Here is a 23,883-nt window from a genome sequence, read left to right on the forward strand (position 1 = left end):
CCATCCTTATTTTCATCTACAGCATTTTGTCATTTGCTGTTTGCAAGAATTTCAACTATTAAGGCTCATTACATAAACTAAGGTTGGATTCAATGTACAATATGATTCTTACATGAATCAGCTTTACAATTCACAATAAACAGCCAATAGCTTGAATGAAGAGTGTTTATTTTCAAAGGGTATCGAAAGAGAAACTCAACAATAAATGACAATGAATTATTGAAGAGGGACATTTCAGGGGCAGGGGATAGGGGCAGTGCAGAAAATGAGAAAAGGCACTTTTACACATTCAGCAAACACACTGACAGACTCACTTCTAATCATTAGTAAAATGATTTCACAGAGATGCTCCTTAACACGGGCAGCAAGAGACCACGTAAACAGGCTGGTTTCTCTGTACAACACCAACCAATCATTCGTCTCGTCTGTGGATGAGCTAGAGAATGCAAACATTTTGTAAAAAAAAAAAAATCTTTGGAAGATTGAATAATTTCAGTGGATGCTCACTCAGACATGGATTCATTTGAAATGCTCTCAATAGCGCTCAATGGTTCCTTTCTGAAGTTTCTCTGCAAGTAAACTCAAAGAACCAAAAGGTGAAGCCAGACGGGGCAAACTAAAGACGAGATATCAGTGTTAGCACAGTAGAAAAAAAAAGCTTTAATTTCAGAATTATGAGGACACAGTGCCATCTAGCTACACCATTAGGACAATTTTTTTTAGACACACTAACTGCACAGAGAGCTCAGACCTTGTATCAACTGCGGTGATTTTAATTTAAATGTGAATACCTCATTGACTCAGACTTAAAGTTGACTAAGCCTTAATTCTACAACTATATAGTGACGATACACGTCCAATAATAGAATATCACAGTCATGAAGCGCAAGGGGGGAAGCATTCAAAGGCGTTATACTGTGCATTCAAAAGTCTTGGGGGTCAAATCTGGCACTCATGTTTTCTCACTTTATCTTTATTTCCTCACTAATGAACAAAACAGTCTTTACAAGAACAATGAGAGGGGACACCTTGAAAAGGCTGGATTGTTTCAAGTGAACTAATCAGGAAAAATCAGACAGACCATCCATGACCCATGGGGTATGGTGTTTTAAAAACAAATAAATACATAAATAAATTTAAAAAGAAAAGCTTTGGCTGCAAGCTCAACATTCATTCTGAACTTCTGTGAAAGAGCATAGCCTTTTCCACTTTTGGTAACTTTAAGAACCAATGTGCTGTGCAATTCCAGTGGAAGATTCAAAAATCCACAAACAAAACGGTAGCGTATTCTGATCCCACGTCCTCACGTACAAAACTAACTCTGCTGAGAAGACGACAGCAGTAATACAGTGTCTTACATTCACTAAGCCGACTGTGCAGCCTCTTATCTCTTTGTCTTAGTCTGTGTAGGGCTTTACTCTTTGTGTTCTTCAATCCTACTTTCACACTGGGTGCAGGTGAGACTGAAGGTCTCAGGTCCCTAAACATGCGCAACTGAGTGTTTTTTTTTAGATACAAAAAGTGGTGGCACACATTACTCAGCTGTTCTTCCTTGCTGGTCAAATTGTTCGGTCCCACAATAGTCAAACCCAGTCTATAAATAATTTCAAGTACGATGTCACCATGGGATGAAGGCAGGCCCTGCCCTGAGGTGACTGAGCTGGGCTTCTCTGTAGCTACACCCAGAGTCAGTCTCAGGAAGGGTGAGTAGTGTTTATCTAGTCAGTTTTGACACATTTTACTTAATTCACATGACATTTAAACCAATGAAATAAAATACAAAAATGGAGTGATATCATGTCGCTGCCCAACATAACCACAAGCAGCTTCTGACTTCTCTGTAAAACGTCAGAAAAAAAATGGCTTGAAGGGACAGCGCAAATAAGAAAATGAGCAGTTAACAAGTGATTACCTATTTGTGCCATAAAGATGACAAAACTAAACAACTGAAAGATTATTGTTGTCTCATAGAGATGTGTACAATACTAACAGGTGGAGAGATGGCATCATTTCGTGAAGGAGAGGCTGTGGTGATCTCTGTGTGTGTGTGTGTGTGTGTGTGTGTGTGTGTGTGTGTGTGTGTGTGTGTGTGTGTGTGTGTGTGTGTGTGTGTGTGTGGAGGAAGGGGGGGGGGGGGGGGAAGAAGAAAGGAGGGAGGTAGACAGACACACAGGTTTATCTGTAGTACACCTAAGGCCAGCTTGGAGATTAGAGGAGGGGGTCAGTATTTCAGCGTCTTGGGCACTTCCCATGGAAAGATGTCCCGACCAAAGTGACCATAAGATGCTGTGCGCTGGTAGATGGGCCTCTTCAGGTCAAGATCCCTGAGACAGAAACAAAATAATTTATAGAAACCTGCAGTAGAACAATGTGTAGAGTGGGGATTTTAACTGCAAAATCTAAAATCGGACACCACAGGTTACCTCACAATGACTCCTGGACGGAGGTCAAAGTTCTTCTTCACAATTTCCAGCAGCTCCCTCTCGCTCTTCTGGGAGGTCCCATAAGTGAAGATAGAGATGGAGAGTGGATGGGCAATTCCAATAGCATAGGATACCTAAAACAGATAATACACACACACACATTAAGAACTAACATGAACTCAGTGAAAAAGAATGTGAAAAATGTTATCTGTAAGTTTTGCCATTCCTACACAATGCTACATATTTGCTTATAGCTGCAAATGTATAAGTATCAGCATATATGCCTGCAGTAACAAGAAACATCAGTATAGACAAGCCACAGATATGTTCTATGTGAATGTCCCACTCCTACATATCTTAGTTATTATTGCTTAATAACAAAATTTAAGGCACTTGTTTATGCCATGATGTGCTCATGTGGGAAAAAAAAGGTATTGGCCAAAATGTTTTCTTAACTTGCGTATATTGATATCGGCCTTAAAAATCCTGTATATGTTGGGCTTTAAAAGCAACCGGACGTATATTAGAGTGGATGGTGAGGTCTGGAAAAAATAAAAAGCCTAAACTAAATTAGCTATGACCTGGAAAACACACACATCCCCTCTTTCTCTCTCTGATGTGAACGATGATACCATAAATGCTTCTGCTCCAGGGTCCTTACTTTGATATGGGACTGTTTACAGGGATCGTTAATGTTGTCAGGTATAATTGGTTACATCCGTCACAGGTGGTTTTTAGAAACAACATTTGTTGGCTTAAAACAAGTTTTCAGAGGAGGCAAAACAAGTAAACACTTCACCAACCACTATTGCAACGGCCTTGTCTGACGGACAATAAGATGATGTGGGAGTGAATAATTCAAGCTGACCACCATCGCTGCTCTCTGCGAGTAGGAAGCTCCCGGCGTTTTAAACAGTAACCTTCAAACCTATAGGCGGTTGAGTCTTTGAAACTGTAGTATATAGTGTACACTCACCTGGACCAACACACGCCTGCAGAGCTCAGCTTTCACCAGAGACTTGGCCACCCAGCGGGCAGCATAGGCAGCAGAGCGATCGACCTTTGTGTAGTCCTTCCCAGAAAAGGCTCCACCTCCATGGGCACCCCAACCCCCGTAAGTATCCACAATGATCTTACGCCCAGTCAGACCAGCATCACCCTGCAAGAGGAAAAACACAGGACTTTGAAGTTTATCTACATTTAAGACAAACAAACGTTTACATGTTTTTTTTTTCATTTCATTTTGACAGAAGCATAATATTTTAATCATGGAATGTACCGTATTGTAGTTACTAAGACTTGGACAACATGCGTCCACTGAAATCCAAATATCTTGAATGAACTGTTAATTTCAATTTTCTTGGGGGGACTGTGCAGGAGAACCACAGAGAGTTTAGAGTTTTTTGTCTCACCTGTGGTCCTCCAATGACAAAGCGCCCACTGGGCTGCAGGTGGTATACAGTTTCATCGTCAAGGTAGCCACTGGGAACCACCGCTTTCACCACCTGCTCCTTCAGACATGAGCACATCTCTTCTAAACTAATATGCTCATCGTGCTGCACAGAGATCACAACGGTGTGGACACGCAATGGCACCATTGCCCCTCGATCCTGTCTGTACTGAACAGTCACCTGGGAGGGAAAACAGCAAATATTTAACAAGAGGAAAGGCATTAGCATATGTTCTTTACATTTGTTTACCTGCAGGTCACAAATATTTGTTATGTAAATATGTAATTGCAAATGATGTGTAGTATTTCATAAAGGGATTTTAAAAGGCCCCCAAGCCTTAGATTCACATATTCTAACTTCTGCATATTCTATATTTTATAACTCTGCAAGCCCACTTTGCAATGTGCTAGTGTGAAAGCTTTCTTAGCCCCAAGCGAACACCTCTCTTACCCTGGGGCTGATTGCATTGTGAAAGGCCCATTTATATCCATTTTAAGAATATCATGAGTGCAAATAATGACAATACGCTGCAAAAGGCAAACAAATGCAAGCAAACATACACTTGTTTGAGCTTCTGAAATGTAAGGATCTGCTGTTTTTTGTTTTATATCCTAATAAATGAATTGAATAGCTTTGGTGTTTGGACATTGTGTCAAAAATGAACATGCAATTTGGCATTTACCATTTTCTATAAAATTAATTTATATATCAGATAATGAAAATAATGAATTGAGCTTATCTACTACTATTAGTGGCAATATGTATCTGTAAGTCATCATTAAAAATATAAAACGGAAAGAAAGCCCCTTCAGATCAAATATTCCTGGAGGTAAAACAACAATAACCTAAAATAGTGGGTTTTATTTTCCAAGTAATTCAGGTAGCCTCTGTGGAAGTGGAGGCACCGTTTCCTTGCCCTACCTGAGTCTTGGAATCGGGTCGGAGCCATGGCAGCGTTCCATTTCGGCGCAATTCGGCCATCTTGGCATTGAGCTTGTGAGCCAGGACAATAGTGAGGGGCATACTGTCCTCAGTCTCATCAGTGGCATAGCCAAACATCAGACCCTGTGAGAGGTGGGATCACAATTTAAAGCATTAATACAGGTCCAAATAACATCATACACTTACGGCTGAAGTTACTATTGTGAATCAAACACAAACATCAACATATGAAGCCTCTGACCTGGTCACCGGCTCCCACGTCCTCTTCTTTTCGATCCACGTGAACACCCTGAGCAATGTCGGGGGACTGCTGCTCCAAAGCCACCAGCACATTGCAGGTCTTATAGTCAAAGCCTGTAGAATAAAACAGCTGAGCCTCACTAAACGATTTCACATGTCCATCATCACCAATAATCTTTCAAATATGCACTTTAAAAACTCTCGCAATTTTACATTTCATTACATACAACTGAGGAAATCCTTTTAATGATTTGATGTACTATTATGTACAATGCTGATGTTTGTACTTAAGAAAGAGGCATTAACTGCATGAATCTCAGACTGAACCACTTTCATCAATGTACCTTTGGTGGAGTCATCGTAGCCTATGTGTTTGATTGTGTCCCTGACAATCTTCTGGTAGTCAACGTTGGCCCTGGACGTGATCTCCCCCGCCAGCAGGATCATCCCCGTCTTAGCAGCGGTCTCTGAGGACACAATGACATTAAGCGTGAGAGATGAGAGTAGGACTAAGTACGATACATCATTAAGAACAAGGAGGTGAAGATACACAATCAATTATCACAGGCGTTGGTGATTCATTTTCTTTTGACCAATTAATAGACTAATTGTTGCAGCTCTGTCACCATTATCTAAAGCGCGAACCAACAGTCCCATCCACATTTTGATTGATATGACCCATACATTTGTGGCAGTTGGCCTTTTTTTCCTGGCGGATTTAAAATACCAATTTGTGCGACAATATTTCTACCTCACCAGCATTCGAGCAGCAAAACATAATGCAAATAATTAACCTCTAAAAGCAGAAATTGTGAGCTGTCAGTGCAACAAAGTGCAGCACAAAACAGTGCAGCACAAAACAACTCACCTGCGGGGACTATAGCTGAGACACCATGTTCCATTAAATGGAGAGTTACAAAACTACCCTGCTAAATTGCCTGAGGTTTAGGTGAACTTCCATAAAACTAAAGCCAATGCACAATTTAAACATCCAGTCCAGGTAATAACTTCAATGATAAGCTTTGTGAAACCTGAAATGGACCTGTACCTCACAGGAACTATAAGATACATCAGAAAACATTTCACAACAGAGAAACCAAAAGATGCAATGAGCAACATGATTGGTTGGACCTCACCTCTGTTTTGTTTGAGATTGGAAATGCATGCTTTAACAATAAATATTCGCTAAACGACTGCCGTTGCTGTCTAAAGACTTACCACATGCTACTTTGGCATCAGGGTCTTGTTTGAGGTGTGCATCCAACACGGCATCACTGATTTGGTCGCAAATCTTATCTGTGGAGTAACACATGAGACTTTTTCAGAACTCTTCATGACAATGCCTCATTTGCACTGATTGATAAATATGCTTTCATTGCAAAAAACTAATTGTGTTGTTATACTTATATTATTAATATATTACTTATATTATTATAATAATAATAATACTTTAAATGTTTGCTCTTTATACTCATTGGAGCAAGGACATACATTTGTTGAAATACATCATGCCTGGAGAATAAATTATGTATTTGAAAGACCAATGAGAACATATTGGTGTAAAGATTCATTCCACTCCAGCAGTGTCACATTTATCCAGGCAGATGCATAGAGCTTAATAAACACAGGTTTTAGTGCTAAAACCACTGTTCCTATTGTTATACTGAAACTGCACCTGTTTCATGATACAGCTATTCATCAGAATTGGTTTAAACAATAGTAAAATAAACAGTAGTTACAAAGAATTAATCTTGGTGGTTAAAATCCAGCCAATGCAATCTAAAAACACATTCACAGGAAAAAATCCTCTAGGAATTGAAATGAATGAATGTTAGATGTGATTACAAAACAGTCACTGTGGATCTAAATGTACAATGATCCACCTCACTGAATACTTGCAAAAATGTCTAGCTTTTTCTCTCAGTTCAAAACCTACAGTGTGAAGTAGTTTTTTCCACCTCTCTCATCCCTAACCATTGACGCCCCCCCTCCTCCCTGAAACTAACTGTAATTATTTGCCCCACACAAATGTGTGCTTTGAATATTTAATTTGCCCTGTGTAAATGTAGTGCTCTTTAAAGCACACCATTAATAGAGATCTCTGTGGATTCTTTGATTGTCCTGCAAATACAAAGTGTGTATGCAACTCTATTATACGCCCACAGTTGAGCAGCAGCCCCTGCAGTGCCTATATTTAGGACTACTGTTAAGCCTATTAGCTGGTGCAATGGAGCTGCCTCCACTGCCCCAATGTTAGAGTGAAAACTGCAGGCTTCAGCAAACTTCTGAAATTAAAATGCTGTGGTTCCTTTAAGATGAATCTACTCTCTAAAAACAACTTCAACAAAGACTGAATAATGTATGAAGGTATAGGATTCATTGTCATATTAGACTGCATTTGTTTTTATCAAGGTGAACCCAATAAACTGGCAATTTAGTGTATAAAGATAATTGGTAATTTATATGTCAAAGCTCAAAATATATTTAACCATAACTGTACAACTCGTTTCGTACACCTTTTCTAATGTCAAATTCATGCACTTTTCAAGCACTTTCAAGGTCCATTTTTAAGCTCTCCAGCACCTTACAGCTGTGGTAAATTACATATTTCTAACACATTCATATAAAAAATGATTGGAATTATGCTATAAAACAACTGTGATTGTGTTTCGTAATACTAGCGGGATAAGAAATTACAACTGCAATCTTCCTCTTAAGAATGACATTACAGGTATCCAGCATGTTCATTCTGGATAACTAAAATGTAATTGTTTATATCTAGAAATGAAATACACATGCATGCTAAAAGTGACATAAGTTAAGAATGATGTTGTGGATATCTGAAATGACAAGTGAAGACAGGAAGAATGTCATTGTGGGTATCTTAAATTATTATTATTAAGGAAGAACTCAACTTTGACTAGTAGACATTATATTATGGATATCTAAAACATAATAACAGATGTTAAAACCGCTTGCCACAGCGTGGAGCTATACCATAGAGCTATAAATGTGATTGACAGGCACCAACAGTCCTAACTGAAGTGTTAGCTATTACAGTTAGCCGCCGTGTTATTAGCATGCAGCCGCAACTTAACTTAAAACTGTCAAATAGTATTAATTATGTGGCTTGTCTGAATTACATGTAGCTAGGTCCCGTTTACACCACATTTTTGTAACTGTTGACACATGTAGCTAACCGTACAGAGACTTAATAAGCTAACAGAAACACCCTGAGCTGCTACAATAACATGACCTTGTTTGAGAGGCTAACAAAAGGTGCTATCAAGCTAATTATTTTTGCTAAAAAAGAAGGTGAAACTACCTCGCAGATAAGCAGGTTACACATTTAAAAACTTACCGGGGTGTCCCTCTCCGACGGACTCGGAGGTGAAGAGGAAGCAGTCTTCGTCGTCATCGATGTGCATGTTGTTATGGAAACCGTTCTGGTGGCCGTTCATTTTAGCAGAGACACGCGCTGTGAGCTAACGGGGCTAGCCGCTTCGATACCGGAGTTAACTCAAGAAACCGGACAGGTTGTTGTTATAACAGCCTTTTATCTGTGTCTCAAGAGACCACGCTGCTGCAAGTTTATGCTCACCGGGTGTTGATGTGCAGACCGGGGTTGGGACAGCCGTATTTATCCGTCTGGACAACTTCTTCACAGCCTTCTAGTCACTTCTCTGCAGCCAATTGTTGTTGAGCACAGACCATGTGGTGCAAATGGGCGTGCTCTCATAGTTAAAAAAAACTTAGCTTCAGACCATCTGGCCACCTTTCAGCTACTTTTTGGTCGCAGGAATTGGAACCGACCATCGTTGTAAATGGAATAAATATTAAAAGTCATAAATATACCAATAAACACTTAAGGAATGAATTATAACACATTTGTTTTGAGTTCTTAGTTTTCTAATATTGAATCAGAATCAGAATCAGAAAACCTTTAATGTCCCGCATTGTCACAGCAGCAACAGAATATGACAAAATAAGATAAAAAAAAATAGCAAAAATAAGCAATAAAGTTAAATGTAAAAAGGGAAGGAATGGAAATAGACATATATACATATTCACATGATATAGTGCAGTTCTTGTTTTGTTTGTTTTGTAATAATGTGATATGGAGTGAATAAATATGATTAAATATGTCCAAATAGTGCAAAAAACAGAAGTGCCCATAGTACAGGCATATTGCACAGTGCAGGGTACAGGGTACAGGGTACAGGAGGAGGTCAATAGTCTATTCGGAGCAGTGCTGATTGTGACGTCTGACAGCAGCAGGAAGGAAGGACCTGCCGTACCTCTCCTTCGCACACTTAGGGTGTATCAGTCTGTTGCTGAAGGAGCTGCCCAGTGCTGTGAGAGTTACCTGCAGGGGGTGGGACTCCTGTACCAGCAAGGATGGTATGGCTTCTTCTGTATACATTTGTTATCCCCTATAAACTGAAAGAATTACATTATAAAAGTTATTCACAATATTTATCCCACTATTCAATTTGTTTCAAGGTTTGTGGCTGTGGACAACAAATGTGAGTTTTGTGAAATTGAAGAAGAAACTATTATGCATTTATTGTGGGAGTGTCAGTATGCTTTAGAGTTCTGGGAAAAAAGAGAAGTATTTCAACGTTTAAAACAATCACTTCATTCAATTGGGGAAAAAAGACGCATCAGATTGTCCATTTAATAATTCTACAAGGAAAATTGTACATCCAAAAAGCTACATTTTCAAAATCTCGGCCAACTTTGAATCCCTTCTAAATTCAATTTCTGAATGATTTTGAGCCCAAATCCAAATTATTAATCATGAGAAAAGTATTTATACAGCTGATTTATACAAAGTTTTTAAGGAAATGTTATTATATAGCCTACCTTTCCATTTTTGTTTGTATTCATGCATTTACGCTATATTGTGGTTCTTAGAATAAAGCATCACCTCATACAGTATATAGGCTATAAACCATTACATTAACCACCCCATTTTTTATTCCAGCACCATCCACACTCTGACCTTTTGCACTTTTGCAATTTGGCCCTATTGCCCTACTGTTTATAAATTGCATTATGCTGTTTTTTGTGTTAGTTATATAAATACAGTTAATGTTTAGGCACTGATTTTTAAATATAAAATGGCATTTTTATGTAGGCTACATATAATAATATAATAACGTGGATGTTTACCTTGTTCAGCTTTGCTGTCTGTTTTAGCTTTATATATGTATATTTATAAACATAAGTACATTAAGAGCAAAATAAAACCAGAGTCAGATTACTTGTACACATACTTGGTCAATTAAGCCGAAGCTGATTTTGATGCATCAACACAGGTTATGACCATTGGGGATATAACTATTTAATTATTGTGTTTTTCTCAATTTAAGGACATTTAAAGTCTAGGTGATCTGGGATTCTTAGAGGCTTGAAGATGTGAAAGTGTAAAGTGTGCTTAGAGGCAAGGCAACTTTATTTATATAGAACATTTCAAATGCAGACAATTTAAAATGCTTTGCACATACAAAGAAAAGCATTAGGATGATATTTAAAACGACCAGCAAGCTAATGCAAAAGTAGTTTAACTACTAGTTTAATTACAAAGTTCACTTCTCCCAAACACTAATGAAATACGTAAAATGAAATAAAATACAAATAGAATAGAGCAAAACCGAAACAGTGCACTAATATTTTTTAAATGCAACAAATGAAGAGTAAGAAGAAAGTATCCTGTATTGAAAATGGTTTTAAATGGCCTGAAGAGGTGAAAAAACCCAATATTTCACTTATTTGAACAATTTTAGAGGCTTGAAGAAGAAAGTGTCAAGTGTTTCACTTGTTTGACGAATTTGCAAGTGCCTGAAGGCAAGGCAAACAAAATGGAAATTCAAAGAGCTTTACACAGGCAAAAACAAGCATTAGGATGACATTCAAAACCAATATGCAATAAAAAAAAAAGCAGCAACAAAACAATTAAAAGACATCAAATGAGATGTACACTACATTTAAAAAATGAAATAAAATACAATTAGAATAGAACATATGAGAGATAGTCATAATGCAGTATACAGTATTTCCAGTTTATCCACCAAGTAAGGGTTAAAATGATCAATTATTTTGTCTGTCTTAAGGGTTGTTAGAGGCCTGGAATGGTGAGAGTATACAGTGTACAAGTATTGTATCAACGTAATTCTGCTATTGTGACAACCTTTGTCCCAACGCCTGGTTTTGGAGGGTTAGTCGGCTATTTGTGAACAAATTCCCAGTTATGTTACAGTAAATGTTATGTCATGTATATTAGGGCTGGGTAATGCCTACAACCTCACGATACGATAGGTATTGCAACACATGTTTGTTTTAAATAATGACCATGTCCTAGGGCTGGATGGAATTCAATATTGATTTGATTATGTATCATATCAACACAGGGCAGCACAGGGGTGTGGTGGTTAGCACTGGCTCGAATCCCGGCTGGGGCCCTTCTTTGTGGAGTTTGCATGTTCTCCCCGTGTCTGCGTGGGTTCTCTCCTGGTTCTCGGGCTTCCTCCCACAGTCCAAGTGTCCCATGTCCAAAGACATGCACGTGTTAGGTTAATTGATGACTCTAAATTGCCCGTAGAATGGTTGTCTGTCTCTGTTTGTCTCTATGTGCCCTGGGATAGACTGGCATCCTGCCCAGGGTGTACCCCGCCTCACGCCCGATGTCAGCTGGGATCGGCTCCAGCCCCCCACGGCCCCAGTGGGGACAAGCTGTTGAAGATGGATGGATGGATGGATCATACCAATACAACTTGTTCTTGTTTATTTAAGAGATTCTCAGAGAGATAATGTTGTACAAAGACCTGTTGCATTATTAAAGATATTAAATGTTTACAATTGACCCCAATGCAGTTATTTAACATGAACCCACTACAGCAATCAACACAATAAAGTGCAGCTCTACAGACTCTACAGACGGTGAGTATTGAGTGACATTTTCATTCAGATATCTTGAGGTCAAAGGTGAAGGTACCCCTCTGAAAAGGGACATGACAGTTTTTCCCACGCCAAAGTTTAGCTTAATTTTGGAGCGTCACTTAACCATCATCCCGACAAGCTAGCATAACATGGTTGGTACCAGTGGATTCCTTAAAATTGTCTTTTAATGAATCAATATCATGGATCGTTCAAATTTCAATCAGAAAATAGATTTTTTAAAACCCAGCCCTAATGTATGTGCTGCACACCTTACTAACTCGCCTTGACTAAAAATGTCACACTCATCCGTGCCTCTGTGAAAACTCAAGATCTTCTGTGTCTTAACACATTTTATATTTCAAGAGATTGAACATTTTTTGCTTTGTTGTTTGTCGTGATTTGAAACTTGTCCTGTTCTTCCATGCAGTTTGTCTGTGTTGAGCACCATCAGCACATCAATCATCCTGCTGGACGAGCTGTCCTCTATCTGCTTCTGACCTTCTAGACGAATTATGCGTCATTGTGTGACTTGTGTGAGTCTACATTTACACACAAATATACACTTCTTCTTAACAATTTCAAGAAGTGTTTGTCCAATAAACAGTATTTTGTCAGTTTACTTCACGTTTGCTCTTGTTTTATTTGCACGCGCACACAATTACATGACAAATTTCCTTGAAGCAAAACAAACACATTAGCCTAAACACCCACTCACTGACCTCTATAGAATAGGGGCTGTATTCACAACGCTGCTAAGAAAAAGAGCACTGATCTAAGATTACTGTTCAAGTCACATGTTACATTTCAGATTAACTGAGGTGGTGAAATGTATTATCTCTGTTCAGGTACATTAGATTCATTTGATGAATACAGACCAAGAACTATAGAGAGTTAAAAGTTCACACTATTATCTGGTTCAAAATGCACGTTTCACCCATTTAACACATAGTTCCACACACGCACACGCACACGCACACGCACACGCACACGCACACGCACACACACACACACACGAATGTGATAACATCAAAACGTATGTTCCAGGATCCTTATTTTGATCTGAGACTGTGAATCATATTGCTGTCAATAATAACTGTTCACATCCATCACAGGTTTACTCTGACTTTGGTTTCACATTCAGTATGTTGGTTTATGTATGATATAGCTTATGGGTCTATAAAAGCACTTGTCGTCGGGAGTCTGGACACATCTTTGACTCCCATAGTGTATGGAGGATGGTAGACTCAGAAACAGAGAACTGCAGGGCTTAATGTGGAATGTTTGCACACTACATTAGGAGTCACTGAATGTGCCGCTTCTACGAGCACAGTGACTTTGAGGGATCCCATCAGGCGCTGAATGCATGAATATTGCAACTGTTCTCCTTTTACTGTACGGCACCTCCTTTAAACTACCGATGGTTATATTCTATGCAGTGTCTGTTTCCCCTGTCTTTCCTATCTGTTTGACCCCTGTGGGGCTAACCTGAGCTGGTCTGTGTTCACCTAAGATAGCAGCGATCAGGGCTTCCGGTGCAGTTACCCCACCACCTGGAGACACAGGGCTGCGGGGACTGAGCGGGCTGACGGCGGGAGACACCAAAGTGTCGGGGGACATCAGACGCTCCTTCCTAGCAGCAGAGTGGGGTGAGTGGCTGTGAGTCTGGCCTTCTTTGGAGCGAGGACAAAGGCTGAGGCCCTGCAGGGAGGGGAGGGGGTTGGAGGAGAGAGCAGGAACAGCCGGGCTGCGGCTACGGCGGTGGCGATGGTGGTGTTTGCCAGTTTTAGGGCTCGGGCTGCGAGAGTTTGGAGCAAGCAGAACCAGAGTGCTGTCGTCTTCTGAGCTGACGTCTGAGCTGTCGGAGCGACGCGCAGTGGGGCTGTGGACTGGAATCTTGATCTGTTTAGGATGGAGGATTCAAGAGAAGATAAGAACGGGATTAAGGTTACTAAGAATAAACTTTGTGAGTATGTGGGCACACCTTTCCATATAAACAACACAATGCAGAAATACTCCACTACAAGTAAAAGTATTATCAGCAAACTCTACTCAAAGAATCAAAAGTAAAACTACTAATTGTAAAACCGAAAGTGTTGTGTTATTGAATTATTACCATTGATGCATAAATACAGTACATACGGTTGACAGGTTAACCTATAGTAATGTATCATATTTTATACAAAAATCGAATGTATTGTATGTATAATTTGACTCTGCAAAGTACCAATAGTAGTTATAGCTCTTAAATAAATGTAGTAGAGTGATATTTTCCTTTGAAAAGTAGTGTAGTAAAAGTGGAATAGAGGAGCAGAAAAAAGTAAAGGAAGGGCTGTGGCTAATGATAGTTTTCATTATCAAAAATTTCAACCATTATTTTCTTGTTAAACCATAAAACCTAAAGACTTATTCAAAAGTCTAACAGTCAAAATCCCCCAAACTCAATAATTATTCATTTAGATATCAGTTTACTATCATAGATGATGAAAAAAATCCAGGAAATATTCACACTGCAGAAGCTGGAATCATTGTAGCCTTTAAAAACAATTAATCGATCAAAAGAGTTGATTTATTCTCTGTCGATTGAGTAATTGATTACTTGACTTTTTATTTAACCTCAAGTATCCCAAAATTATACAATAGTCAGTAGATGTACTTTCCACCACTGCTTAAGGGGAATCTTGTGTTTCCAGCTCTGTGGCTTCGAGGTTTAGAGAAGGTCCTTTCCTGTGTAGTGACAATCCAAACAGGCCGGCGGTTTTCCCAGTTTGGTGTGCAAGAACTTGACTAACCTGCATAATCTAATCTCAACCACGACCAACACCTTTGGGAGGAACTGGAACACAAACGTATGAGTCAGCCTATATCGCTATAGCACACAGGCTGTAATGCACTTATTGGAAGGTTGAATGCAATTATTGGAAGTTGCTTCTGATAAAATTGTCAGCTAAATAAAATGTACTATAATGCTTGGTTGTTCACTACTTATGGCCATATATATGTGCAGGTGATTGGTTCATTTTTAATGGGGGGGGGGGGGGGGGTGTTCAAGACAAAACTGACAGAATTATTAATCCGACTGCTAATTCAGCACCACGGACAACGGCATGGATTTAGCAATGCGCAGTAAGGCTGCTGATATTTCAGGGCTGGGGTCGGCCGTATAGGTACTAGCTTCACCTCATTGAACCTCAGTCAGATAAAGGATCAGTGAGTCAGGCAGACTAGACTAACATATTCAAATCCCTTTGCCCCTGCACTCTCTGCTATAGGGGATGGTTATGAAGTTTTACCAGGGGGATGCCATTTTACGTCCCCCTAAAATCAACTACTGTCCATATCCATCCATGAATATATCACAAGTAGCAGCGAGATGGCTTTCCTTTTGTCCTTTGACTTCTGTTACCTGAATTGGCGTTGACAGTCCAACAATGCTGTTCATATTATTACTGTAGTAACCCAGGATGTATTCGCAGTCATCTCTCGGCAAATCCTCCTCTGAAAATGTCACCTGGCAAACAAAAGAATGGAAAGAAATTAACCCTGAATTCAGCTGTGGCATGAAATAAATCTGTGAATTTGAGTGTCTGACACACTTGTGTTGCATTTTCTCCCTTGGCCCATATGTATGCTTGGTAATCTTTGTGATGTCTGAATCCGACCTGTGCAGAAGAAATGGATTTCATTTAAACACCATTTACCCTGAGCTTTTGAGGCATGGCAGGGCAACTTTATTTGTGTAGCACATTTCTTACACCGGGGTAATTCAGTGTGCATAACATGGTGATACAATTATAACAAATGTAAAAGATTTACAATTTAAAAAGAGCAAAAACAATCTGACATTACCTTGTATATGGCCACCCAGTCCCATGAGCTGCGCTGATAAGTCGACGCTACGGTGAATCTAACTGTAGCATCTGAGACTTTACACCACTCCTTGTTTACCTGCAGCTCCGCTAGCGGCATATCCACCTTGAATGGGAACTAAAAAAAACAGAACCCAAGGCAGTTATATAAAACATAAGCAAGCTATACAAAGAGAGATGACATTCATAAATCTGGTGTATTCGAAGAACGACTGTCTCACCTGCAGTGAAAACAGGGCAGAAACAGGCTTGTGGTCACTGATGGTGTAGCCCATGTGACTTCGGTACACTTGCTGTGTCACTTTGGTCGCCCCACCCAACCACGAGGTGAGGCCCCGCTGCAGTGCTGCGTTGTGGCTAGGAACCGGCGAGCCAGTACGACGAGGGCGCCAGAGGATGCGATCTGTCCAGGCAGGTTTCCTCTTCTTTGCACTGACAAAAGAAGAGTGGGTCATAGTGGGTATTAACAGTTTAACAGAAGGAGGTGGAGGTTTGTGAAGGAGGTGACTAGACGGACCTGGTGTCGTAAGTATGAGTGCCCACATCAAACTTATATGTTGGTGGGAAGTTAAGTGGCCCCTCGATAAAGCCTTCAAGGATGGATTCTGTGATTTTAGCCATGTTGAGCTGTAAAGAGAGACAAATGATTGGAGAAGCTGAGCAGGCCACATGCCTAATCTGGTATCATCTGCTACCCTGAAATGTTGAACATACAGTATAAATAATATACAGATTTTTAACTGGTCCCTTTTGCAGCAGAGCATGTTTTAGGTCATCTGGGATTGTGCCTAAGCCCAGGAAACCCAAGCCAAGCTGTCTGAATCGCTACAGGCCCGTTGCTTTGACATCTGTTATGAAAATCTTTGGATGCCTGCTATGAAACCAGCTCTCCCGTGTTTTTCTAGATGCCTACCTGGAGCTTTATCGGTTCTGTTATCCCCTTTATAAACCCTTTATCATGAGAACCATGGCCGACCTCACAAAGTTTAAAGTGGTGACAATAAAAGATTTTTCAGACATTTTATGTTTCTGTGTGGTCGTTTTGCGTGTCTTTGTCATCATTTTTTTGTCTCGTGGTTGTTTTGCATTCATATAGTAATTTTTCGACTCTTTGTGGTAATTCTGTGTCTTTTCCTGTGCCTGGTAGGCCTGTTCAGTACTCCAGCCATGATCCTGGGATGGTTTGGTGCAGTTTTATAGCGCAGCAGTGGAGAGCATCCTTACATATCCAGTAACTGTGTGGTGTTACCAGCCTGAGGACAGGAGACAGCTAGACAAAGTGATGCATACTACATCGATAATCATTGGATATGATCTCCCCATCAATAAGGCTAGGCAACAAAACAAGGGCCTCTCACCTAGCTAACAACCTTTTTCATGTCCTTCCTACTCACCAAAAGTGTGACTAAGAACGAAGCTTTAAGACAAGAACATCCAAGTTTCCAAAACACATATCCTGAGGCTGTGTGCTTCCTTAACACAACACAAACTTAGCATGACAGGCCACTCAGCAGGTTAAATATTGTGCAATAAGGCAGAAGTTTTCAATGACCTTTATTTTGTTTGATGTTGCTGCTCATTTCTTACAGGCACTAGTGTTTTATCTATGTTGCTCTTATGTGTTGGATATTTATTTTATGCTTTTGTAATAATGTTATGAGTATCTGTATATACTACGTATATTATGTGCTCTGTAAGTGAGTGGTTTTACTAATTTTTTGTTTTTCTTTGTCTTTGTTTAAGTGACCTCATCAAGACAAATTCCAATCAGTCATAGCAATACCGTATGGCACCTTGAATTTCAGACAGAAGGTGGTGTTTGTTTCCTGTGTGCTACAGCGCCCTCTGCTGGTTGTAGTTGGCGATCAAGAGACAAACAGGTGGCGTAAAGCCTTCCAGAGAAATCCATCTGTTTGTGAAGGGGCGAATGTGTCAAAATGTCTCACCTGATCTCGCTCCCACAGAAGAGGCAGCTTGTTGCTGTCGATGGCACATTTCACCACATGGATGTCATAGTCTTCAATACGGAAATTTAAATCCCCAAACCAAAAAACGACACTGGGGACAGAAATAAAACCACACAGAAGAATACATTTAAATTTTTTTTAAAAAGGAAGGATGTGATTTTTTTAACTTCTAAGAGACAGTCGTACAGGCTCTATTAAATGAATGAATGAAGGCATTGAATAAAATGTGTTACTTGAAACTCAACACACAAAAAATATCAAATAGTAAGGCTTTTATGATCATGTAATATAATATTTATTCATCACTGGTGAGCAACTGTTGCGAGTTTATTGCTCAGGTCAGGTCTTAAGCGTTGAGGTACAAGTAAAAACAAACAAAAGAAAGAATACTTTCTGAATGAATGATTACGTTTTTCAAGGGAGGTGAGCCTTCAGCTAAATAAATTAAACTCAAATGTGAAAATATGATGTCACCCACTCGTGGTCCAGTACACCAGTGGCAGTGCCTCCTTCAAACTGCTGCTGCTGCAGGATGCTTTCAAAGTCCTCCATCCGCTGCTCCAGGTTTCTCATGTGAGCTGGCAGGTGACAGTTGAGAAAGCACACCGGGTGGCCAAACACTGTCATCCTCGCGCTGACACCCCCTTTATTCCCCTTAGATTGAGAAAAAAAGGGCAAAGGGAGAGACTGTGAGATATAGATAGAGGTAGTGTTAGTCAGTTAGTGTACACAGAGGGGAACTGAAGCCGTTCTTCTCCCTCTTCAAAGCCACGAGACTCCATTGAGTAAAACAATAATTTAACCTCACAGAACACGGGAGTTGCCGCTTTACCGCTGCCTCGATCCGTTAGTTTGTTTGTGTTATTGTGGGACTGATGTTGTAAAGGGTTAGAGACTAAGAAAACGAACTGCTCTGTGAGGTAAAAATACTGTTTTTCTCAAAGGAGTCTGGTGGCTTTGACAAGAGCATAGATAAAGGCTTCAACTTAACTTTGATGGCAAGGTAAAGCAGTAAAACACTTGACCTGATATTGATTTTTTAGGAGGGCCTTTTTGTAGGTGGCTAAAAAGTACATTATTTAGTACATATTGTGCCTGTCCTGCTTGTTTCTCCAAACAGGAGGTGCACATGTAGCGTAGGTGATGGATAAGTGTCCCATACAACCACATTTAAAAAATCTGAACTATCCCTTTAATTAAAAGAAATGATTAAAAAATCACCGGCATGTATCAATCGTATGTGTGTTCAGAGACAAAGTCAGTATGCCTTTTCTGCCCCCGAGTCACAGAACCAGAAAGCCAGACAGCCTGCTGCTGCACTGACCTCAAAGAGAAGGAGACTGCACCAGCAGCATCCAGGGGTTGATGCTGACATCAACACGCACAGGAAGGTCACACACTGACATATTCACCCACGCATGCACGCACCTGATGGCAGGAGGGAGCACACACACACTTCCTTTGAACCACCCCCCTCCCCCCCAAATCCCACTGACACAAACCCACTACCAATGTTGCGCCGTAATAAATCTCAGAATCCAGAGCATGCACGTACCCAATATCCCCCAAGTCCTGTGCGTGTGCTCTCTGTCTGCACGCCCCTGAGGAATGGGAGATGGCAGAATTTAGAGAACACCAGCAGCAGCACACCCTGCATACGTTGGGATGCCACCTAAACGGATGGGACAGATGAAAAAAATAATATATCAATAAAGTAAATTAGGTTTTATGATGGCAGAAAAAAGCAAATCTACAGTATGACTGAAAGGAGCAGATTTAACTCCTTACTGACCAAAACATATCCAAAAGGACTGAGAGTGTCCATGCACAGCTCGCTCCACTGGTCTGAAAAAAGAACATCCTTCAGCCGCTTGTTTATCATGGAGTTGACTTCCTGGAGTCTGTGTGGTGCAAGAAAAGTAGAGAAATGTCATTAACAAGTGAAAATGAAGAAACAAACAGAAGACAGTGACGGGTAACAGGAAGGGACGCATCAAAATGAACACAGATGACTGAGTGGGCACTCGCAGCTGTCTCACTGGCACTGCTGAGTCGGGTGGAAATACTTGCTTACCCGATGATAAACATGTCAACGCTCCCATCTGAAACATTTGGTCCAAACAGAGAAGTGATGTCATCAGGCGGGACAGCTGATCCCACGTTCCATGTGACGATGTACACCCTTTCAGAGGATAGAAATGCTGCATTAGATTCAAATGCTATATATTGTGTAGGGTCATGGAGGACATCATCTTTGCTTTAATCCTCAGAGAAATAGCTTCCATCAGTGTTGCTGCAGCCTGTATATGTATATATATACATATATATAGATACGCACAATTAAGCACCTACCTCAGTGATGACTAAAGTAAGTGTGTGTGTGTGTGTGTGTGTGTGTGTGTGTGTGTAACAGAGAGCTAGAAGAGATGGAGCAAACTGTCCTTTGAAATTAGACTACCAGCAACACTGTTTCATTTCAGAAACAACTCACTAGGGCTGCCACTAACATTTATGTTATCAATTAATCATTTTGTCTATAAATTGTCAGCACAGTGTACAGTTCAACGTACTATCTTCTTATGTCTTATTTCGTCCAACCAACAGACCAAAAGCCAAAGAGATCCGGTTTATTATTATTAAAAAAACAGAGAAAAGCAACAAATCCTTACAGAAACTAGAAGCAGGAAATATTTAACATTTTTATTTGAAGTATGGCTCAGATGAATGATCAGTGATCAAAAAAGTTGCTAATCATTTTTCTACAGATTCACTGATTGATACATCAACAATAACATCATGACATCCGTCATTAAATTGTGCTGGTTGTTATGTGGATTTACAGTATGATCTCTGCCATCATAAAAAAGACATAAGCAATAAATATATTTCTTTCCAAATTGAATCAACTTAAATGACCACATTGATGGTTTTGCATATTGCATGAAAAATAACTACAAATCAGTTATTTACATTCAATTTTTTTTTAAATCGTACCATAAGATTTAAGATCGTTTCCATTCATTTCAGTGGTCTATAATAATAAAATCAATGAAGAGTAAGTGGAAATTTGCTCAAGATAGAAACTATCACGGGCAAAAGTCACCTATTTGTTTTCATCAGTGTAATAATTATGTTATTTTTGAAAACTCCCTGTTGGTGGCGTCAAGGACAGTTTAATACTTAAGATCTGAGAACTGGCTGTTGAGCACAAGTGGCGACCTCCAGGGCTGAAAAATGAAACCAATAAAGAAGCAAAAAACTGTTTCTCAAAGAACCACCTGAGGCTGGCTCCAAAAGGGAGTCAATCTCCATAGACCCCCATGTTAAAATGTAATTTCACAGCAGAAATAAACGTGTCAACAGCCGGATTGAAAAAAAAATTCATGATAGCTGAAAAGGGGGTGAATTTTTATTTAACTTATCCATTTAAATTATATTAAAGTTTAACTCTGGCGAAATTGGATCCCTCGTGTATTTCTGCAAGATTATACATCAAATAACCCATCAAGACCGTTTTTTCCATTGATCATCTTAAAAACCTGCTTACAACGTCATTACCTGATGACATATAAGTAAATGTAATTTGTAGTAAAACATGCAAATTCAACAGTATAGTATAATCTGCATGATGTGTGTTTGAGTGTGACAGTAGGACTGGTAGAGTTTGTTGCCATCTGAATCTTTGGACATATAAACACAGTTACATTAATGTTAAATGAGATTTTACAGGCAGCCGTTGTTCATGAGCGAAGATCACAACAAAAGTATTTTCTCTGGGTAGTCTGCCAAGAGAATGTGGCTCTGTCAATCTGTCAGGTTTGCAAAGCTCTTAGTGAAATTTGCAGCTTTGATTCATGTGACATGGTCTGGCACACATCCGCTTTCTTACAGCCGCTGACTGCAGGACTGCTCCTGCAGCTGTATTAACAACATTCACAGTACAGAATCCTTTTAAACCCTTCACACAGGCAAGTTACATTTTTCTTACCTGAAGTCAGTGTTCTCTCCTGCTGGCTTCTCGGACTGCACTTGGCTCTGCGCGGAGCTCCCAGACGTGGGTGTCTTCTGTGGCTGAGGGCTGAGGCTGGATTTGGGGCTGAGGCTGGAGGGCGGGCTAGGATTTGGATGGGGCAGGCTGGGATTGGGACTCAGGTAAGGCTGGCTGGTGTAAGACTGAGGGCTGCGGGGACTCTGAGGACTGTGACGACAGAAGGAGGACTCTGTCGGGGAATGCGTCAAGACGTTGGAACTCTGAGGTCCTGGGATACACACTGGGCTCAAATCTATTTCCTTTGAGGGGTCCACTGAGATTCTGGTTGACTTTTGAGCCGGTTTAGCTCCAAGAGCAGTCGGTCTTGGCCGGCTTATGCTCACCAGTGTTGCCGGAGTGGACCCAGACATTGGCTGCCCTGACTGCATTTGGTCCGTCACTTTCACAGGCGCAGCTGCAGCCTGTATGTGGCTCGCTGCACACTGTTTCTTGAGTGCCTCCAACGAGCTGATTAGAGGCGGTTCTTGGATTGAGAGCTGCGGAGGTAAACCTGGACCGACTCCTATCAACGCACAGGGTCCAGGTTGCACTTGGGGCCCGCAAGGGTCAGTGCTGATTTGTTTCTGCCGCATGCGATCCATCAACCTGCAACAGGCAGTATGGTGACAATCACAACACATTTCTCTTTATAGTGTTTGAAAGAAAAGACAATATGACATTAAATCAAGATAATGTGGCTTGCAGAAAAAAATACTTTTGCATGTGTCACTCTTCACCATGTCTTGAACTTGCCTGCGCTTAGTTCACAGAGCCTCAACATCAGTCAGTGAGTCCTTGGTGCACAGGTGCAACAGCGTGGGATTTGCCTGCATTGAGTGGAAGCTGAGAGAGAGTGCATCACGTTAATTGAGCACCTGTCCACATCATGCTCCGCAGGCATCACTGATGACGTTATCATGAGTAGGCAGTTGTGCTGAGGCAATGAGGGACGGAGTACTCCGATCTGTTACAAGTAAAAGTCTTGCATTCAATATCAGTAAAAGTACACACGTATTAGCATCACAATACACTTAAAGTACCAGAAGTACTCATTATGCAGAATTGGCCATTTCATAGTATTTGTTTGATTATATACTGTAGATGCATTATTGTGTAAGCATTTTATACTGCTGAGTAGCTTAATTTAAATTACATCATACTTGATTAGATTCTCTATTAGTCATTTAAATCTGCAAAGTAACTACATGAGCTACAGCTAGCAGATAAATGCAGTGAAGTAAATGTTATTTTTCCACCAGTGGGCTGAGGAACTAGCTGTGTGACCTGGATCCTTGTTGCCTAGCAACGTTAATTAGCCCCCTGACCCTTTTTTAAAAAGCAAAAGACAGAAGTGTTGGTGATCATTATGGGATAGCATCGTTACTGCTCGCCCTTCAGCTACCATCACTTCTGTCTCAGGATCACAGTTCACACTCAGCTGCAGATAATGGAGCACATCACACAATGTCAACAGACACTGTAGGTCACAAGGAAGAGGGTGCCTGATATAGGAGGAGAAGGCCCTCCCACGCAGAAATTATACACCACTTTTAATCATTCATGATATGCAAATGAGGATCTCTTTGTAACAGAGAATATCATGTGACCACAGTAGTAACCTGCGAAACAGAGCGTTGACTATTGGTGATCAGATCAGCTTTGTAATGAATTCACTTTAAAAGTGAAAAGGCAACTTTCAGAGTGCTACAGTACAAGTGGGCCCTTTTTTCTATTTCAGTCCACCAGCCTACAGGTCTGAATGACAGCTCTGTTATCTACAGAGGTTCCAGCTTGACTCGTGAAAAACACCACAACAAGGCACAATTGTACAATAAAATCAACACAAACACGCAGTGAAAACATCCTCGTGAAAACATGTCTTACCTTTCATGCGATTTTTTTTTTTTTTTTGAATTTCCAAGGTGAACCGCAAAGGTGACCTCACAAATACACAGAGGGGATCAGCATTAGTCGCGCCAATCAACGCGACAGGGCTGTCACATAAGGGCGGAGATCGATGTA

General features: G+C 40.4%; 2 protein-coding genes across 3 annotated transcripts; both read right to left on the reverse strand.

Moving 5' to 3' along the window:
- Nucleotides 1-2,185: 2,185 nt before the first annotated feature.
- mat2aa (methionine adenosyltransferase 2Aa) lies at nucleotides 2,186-8,729 on the reverse strand (the record flags this gene model as incomplete). 2 transcript variants are annotated; one of them, XM_083930235.1, is made up of 9 exons in its annotated part: nucleotides 8,418-8,729; nucleotides 6,275-6,352; nucleotides 5,401-5,523; nucleotides 5,058-5,170; nucleotides 4,796-4,939; nucleotides 3,836-4,054; nucleotides 3,400-3,582; nucleotides 2,424-2,557; nucleotides 2,186-2,324 (listed from the first exon to the last, which is right to left on the reverse strand). In XM_083930235.1, exons 1-9 carry the CDS (start codon nucleotides 8,515-8,517, stop codon nucleotides 2,222-2,224), a joined length of 1,197 nt encoding a protein of 398 aa, XP_083786361.1. In that variant the 5' UTR covers nucleotides 8,518-8,729. The 2 variants fall into 2 exon arrangements, with proteins under 2 accessions (XP_083786361.1, XP_083786362.1); XM_083930236.1 differs by lacking the exon at nucleotides 2,186-2,324 and having other exon boundaries at nucleotides 2,420-2,557.
- Nucleotides 8,730-13,426: 4,697 nt separating this feature from the next.
- inpp5ja (inositol polyphosphate-5-phosphatase Ja) lies at nucleotides 13,427-22,463 on the reverse strand (the record flags this gene model as incomplete). The annotated part of the gene is made up of 12 exons (XM_083929691.1): nucleotides 13,427-13,897; nucleotides 15,402-15,506; nucleotides 15,592-15,657; nucleotides 15,845-15,982; nucleotides 16,086-16,296; nucleotides 16,382-16,491; nucleotides 17,811-17,922; nucleotides 18,310-18,485; nucleotides 19,387-19,503; nucleotides 19,624-19,732; nucleotides 19,906-20,013; nucleotides 21,820-22,463. The coding sequence occupies 12 exons, from the start codon at nucleotides 22,461-22,463 to the stop codon at nucleotides 13,427-13,429; spliced, it is 2,367 nt and encodes a 788-aa protein (XP_083785817.1).
- Nucleotides 22,464-23,883: the final 1,420 nt, after the last annotated feature.

Source organism: Echiichthys vipera (assembly GCF_963691815.1).
Source record: "Echiichthys vipera genome assembly, chromosome: 16".
NCBI classification, from domain to species: domain Eukaryota; kingdom Metazoa; phylum Chordata; class Actinopteri; order Perciformes; family Trachinidae; genus Echiichthys; species Echiichthys vipera.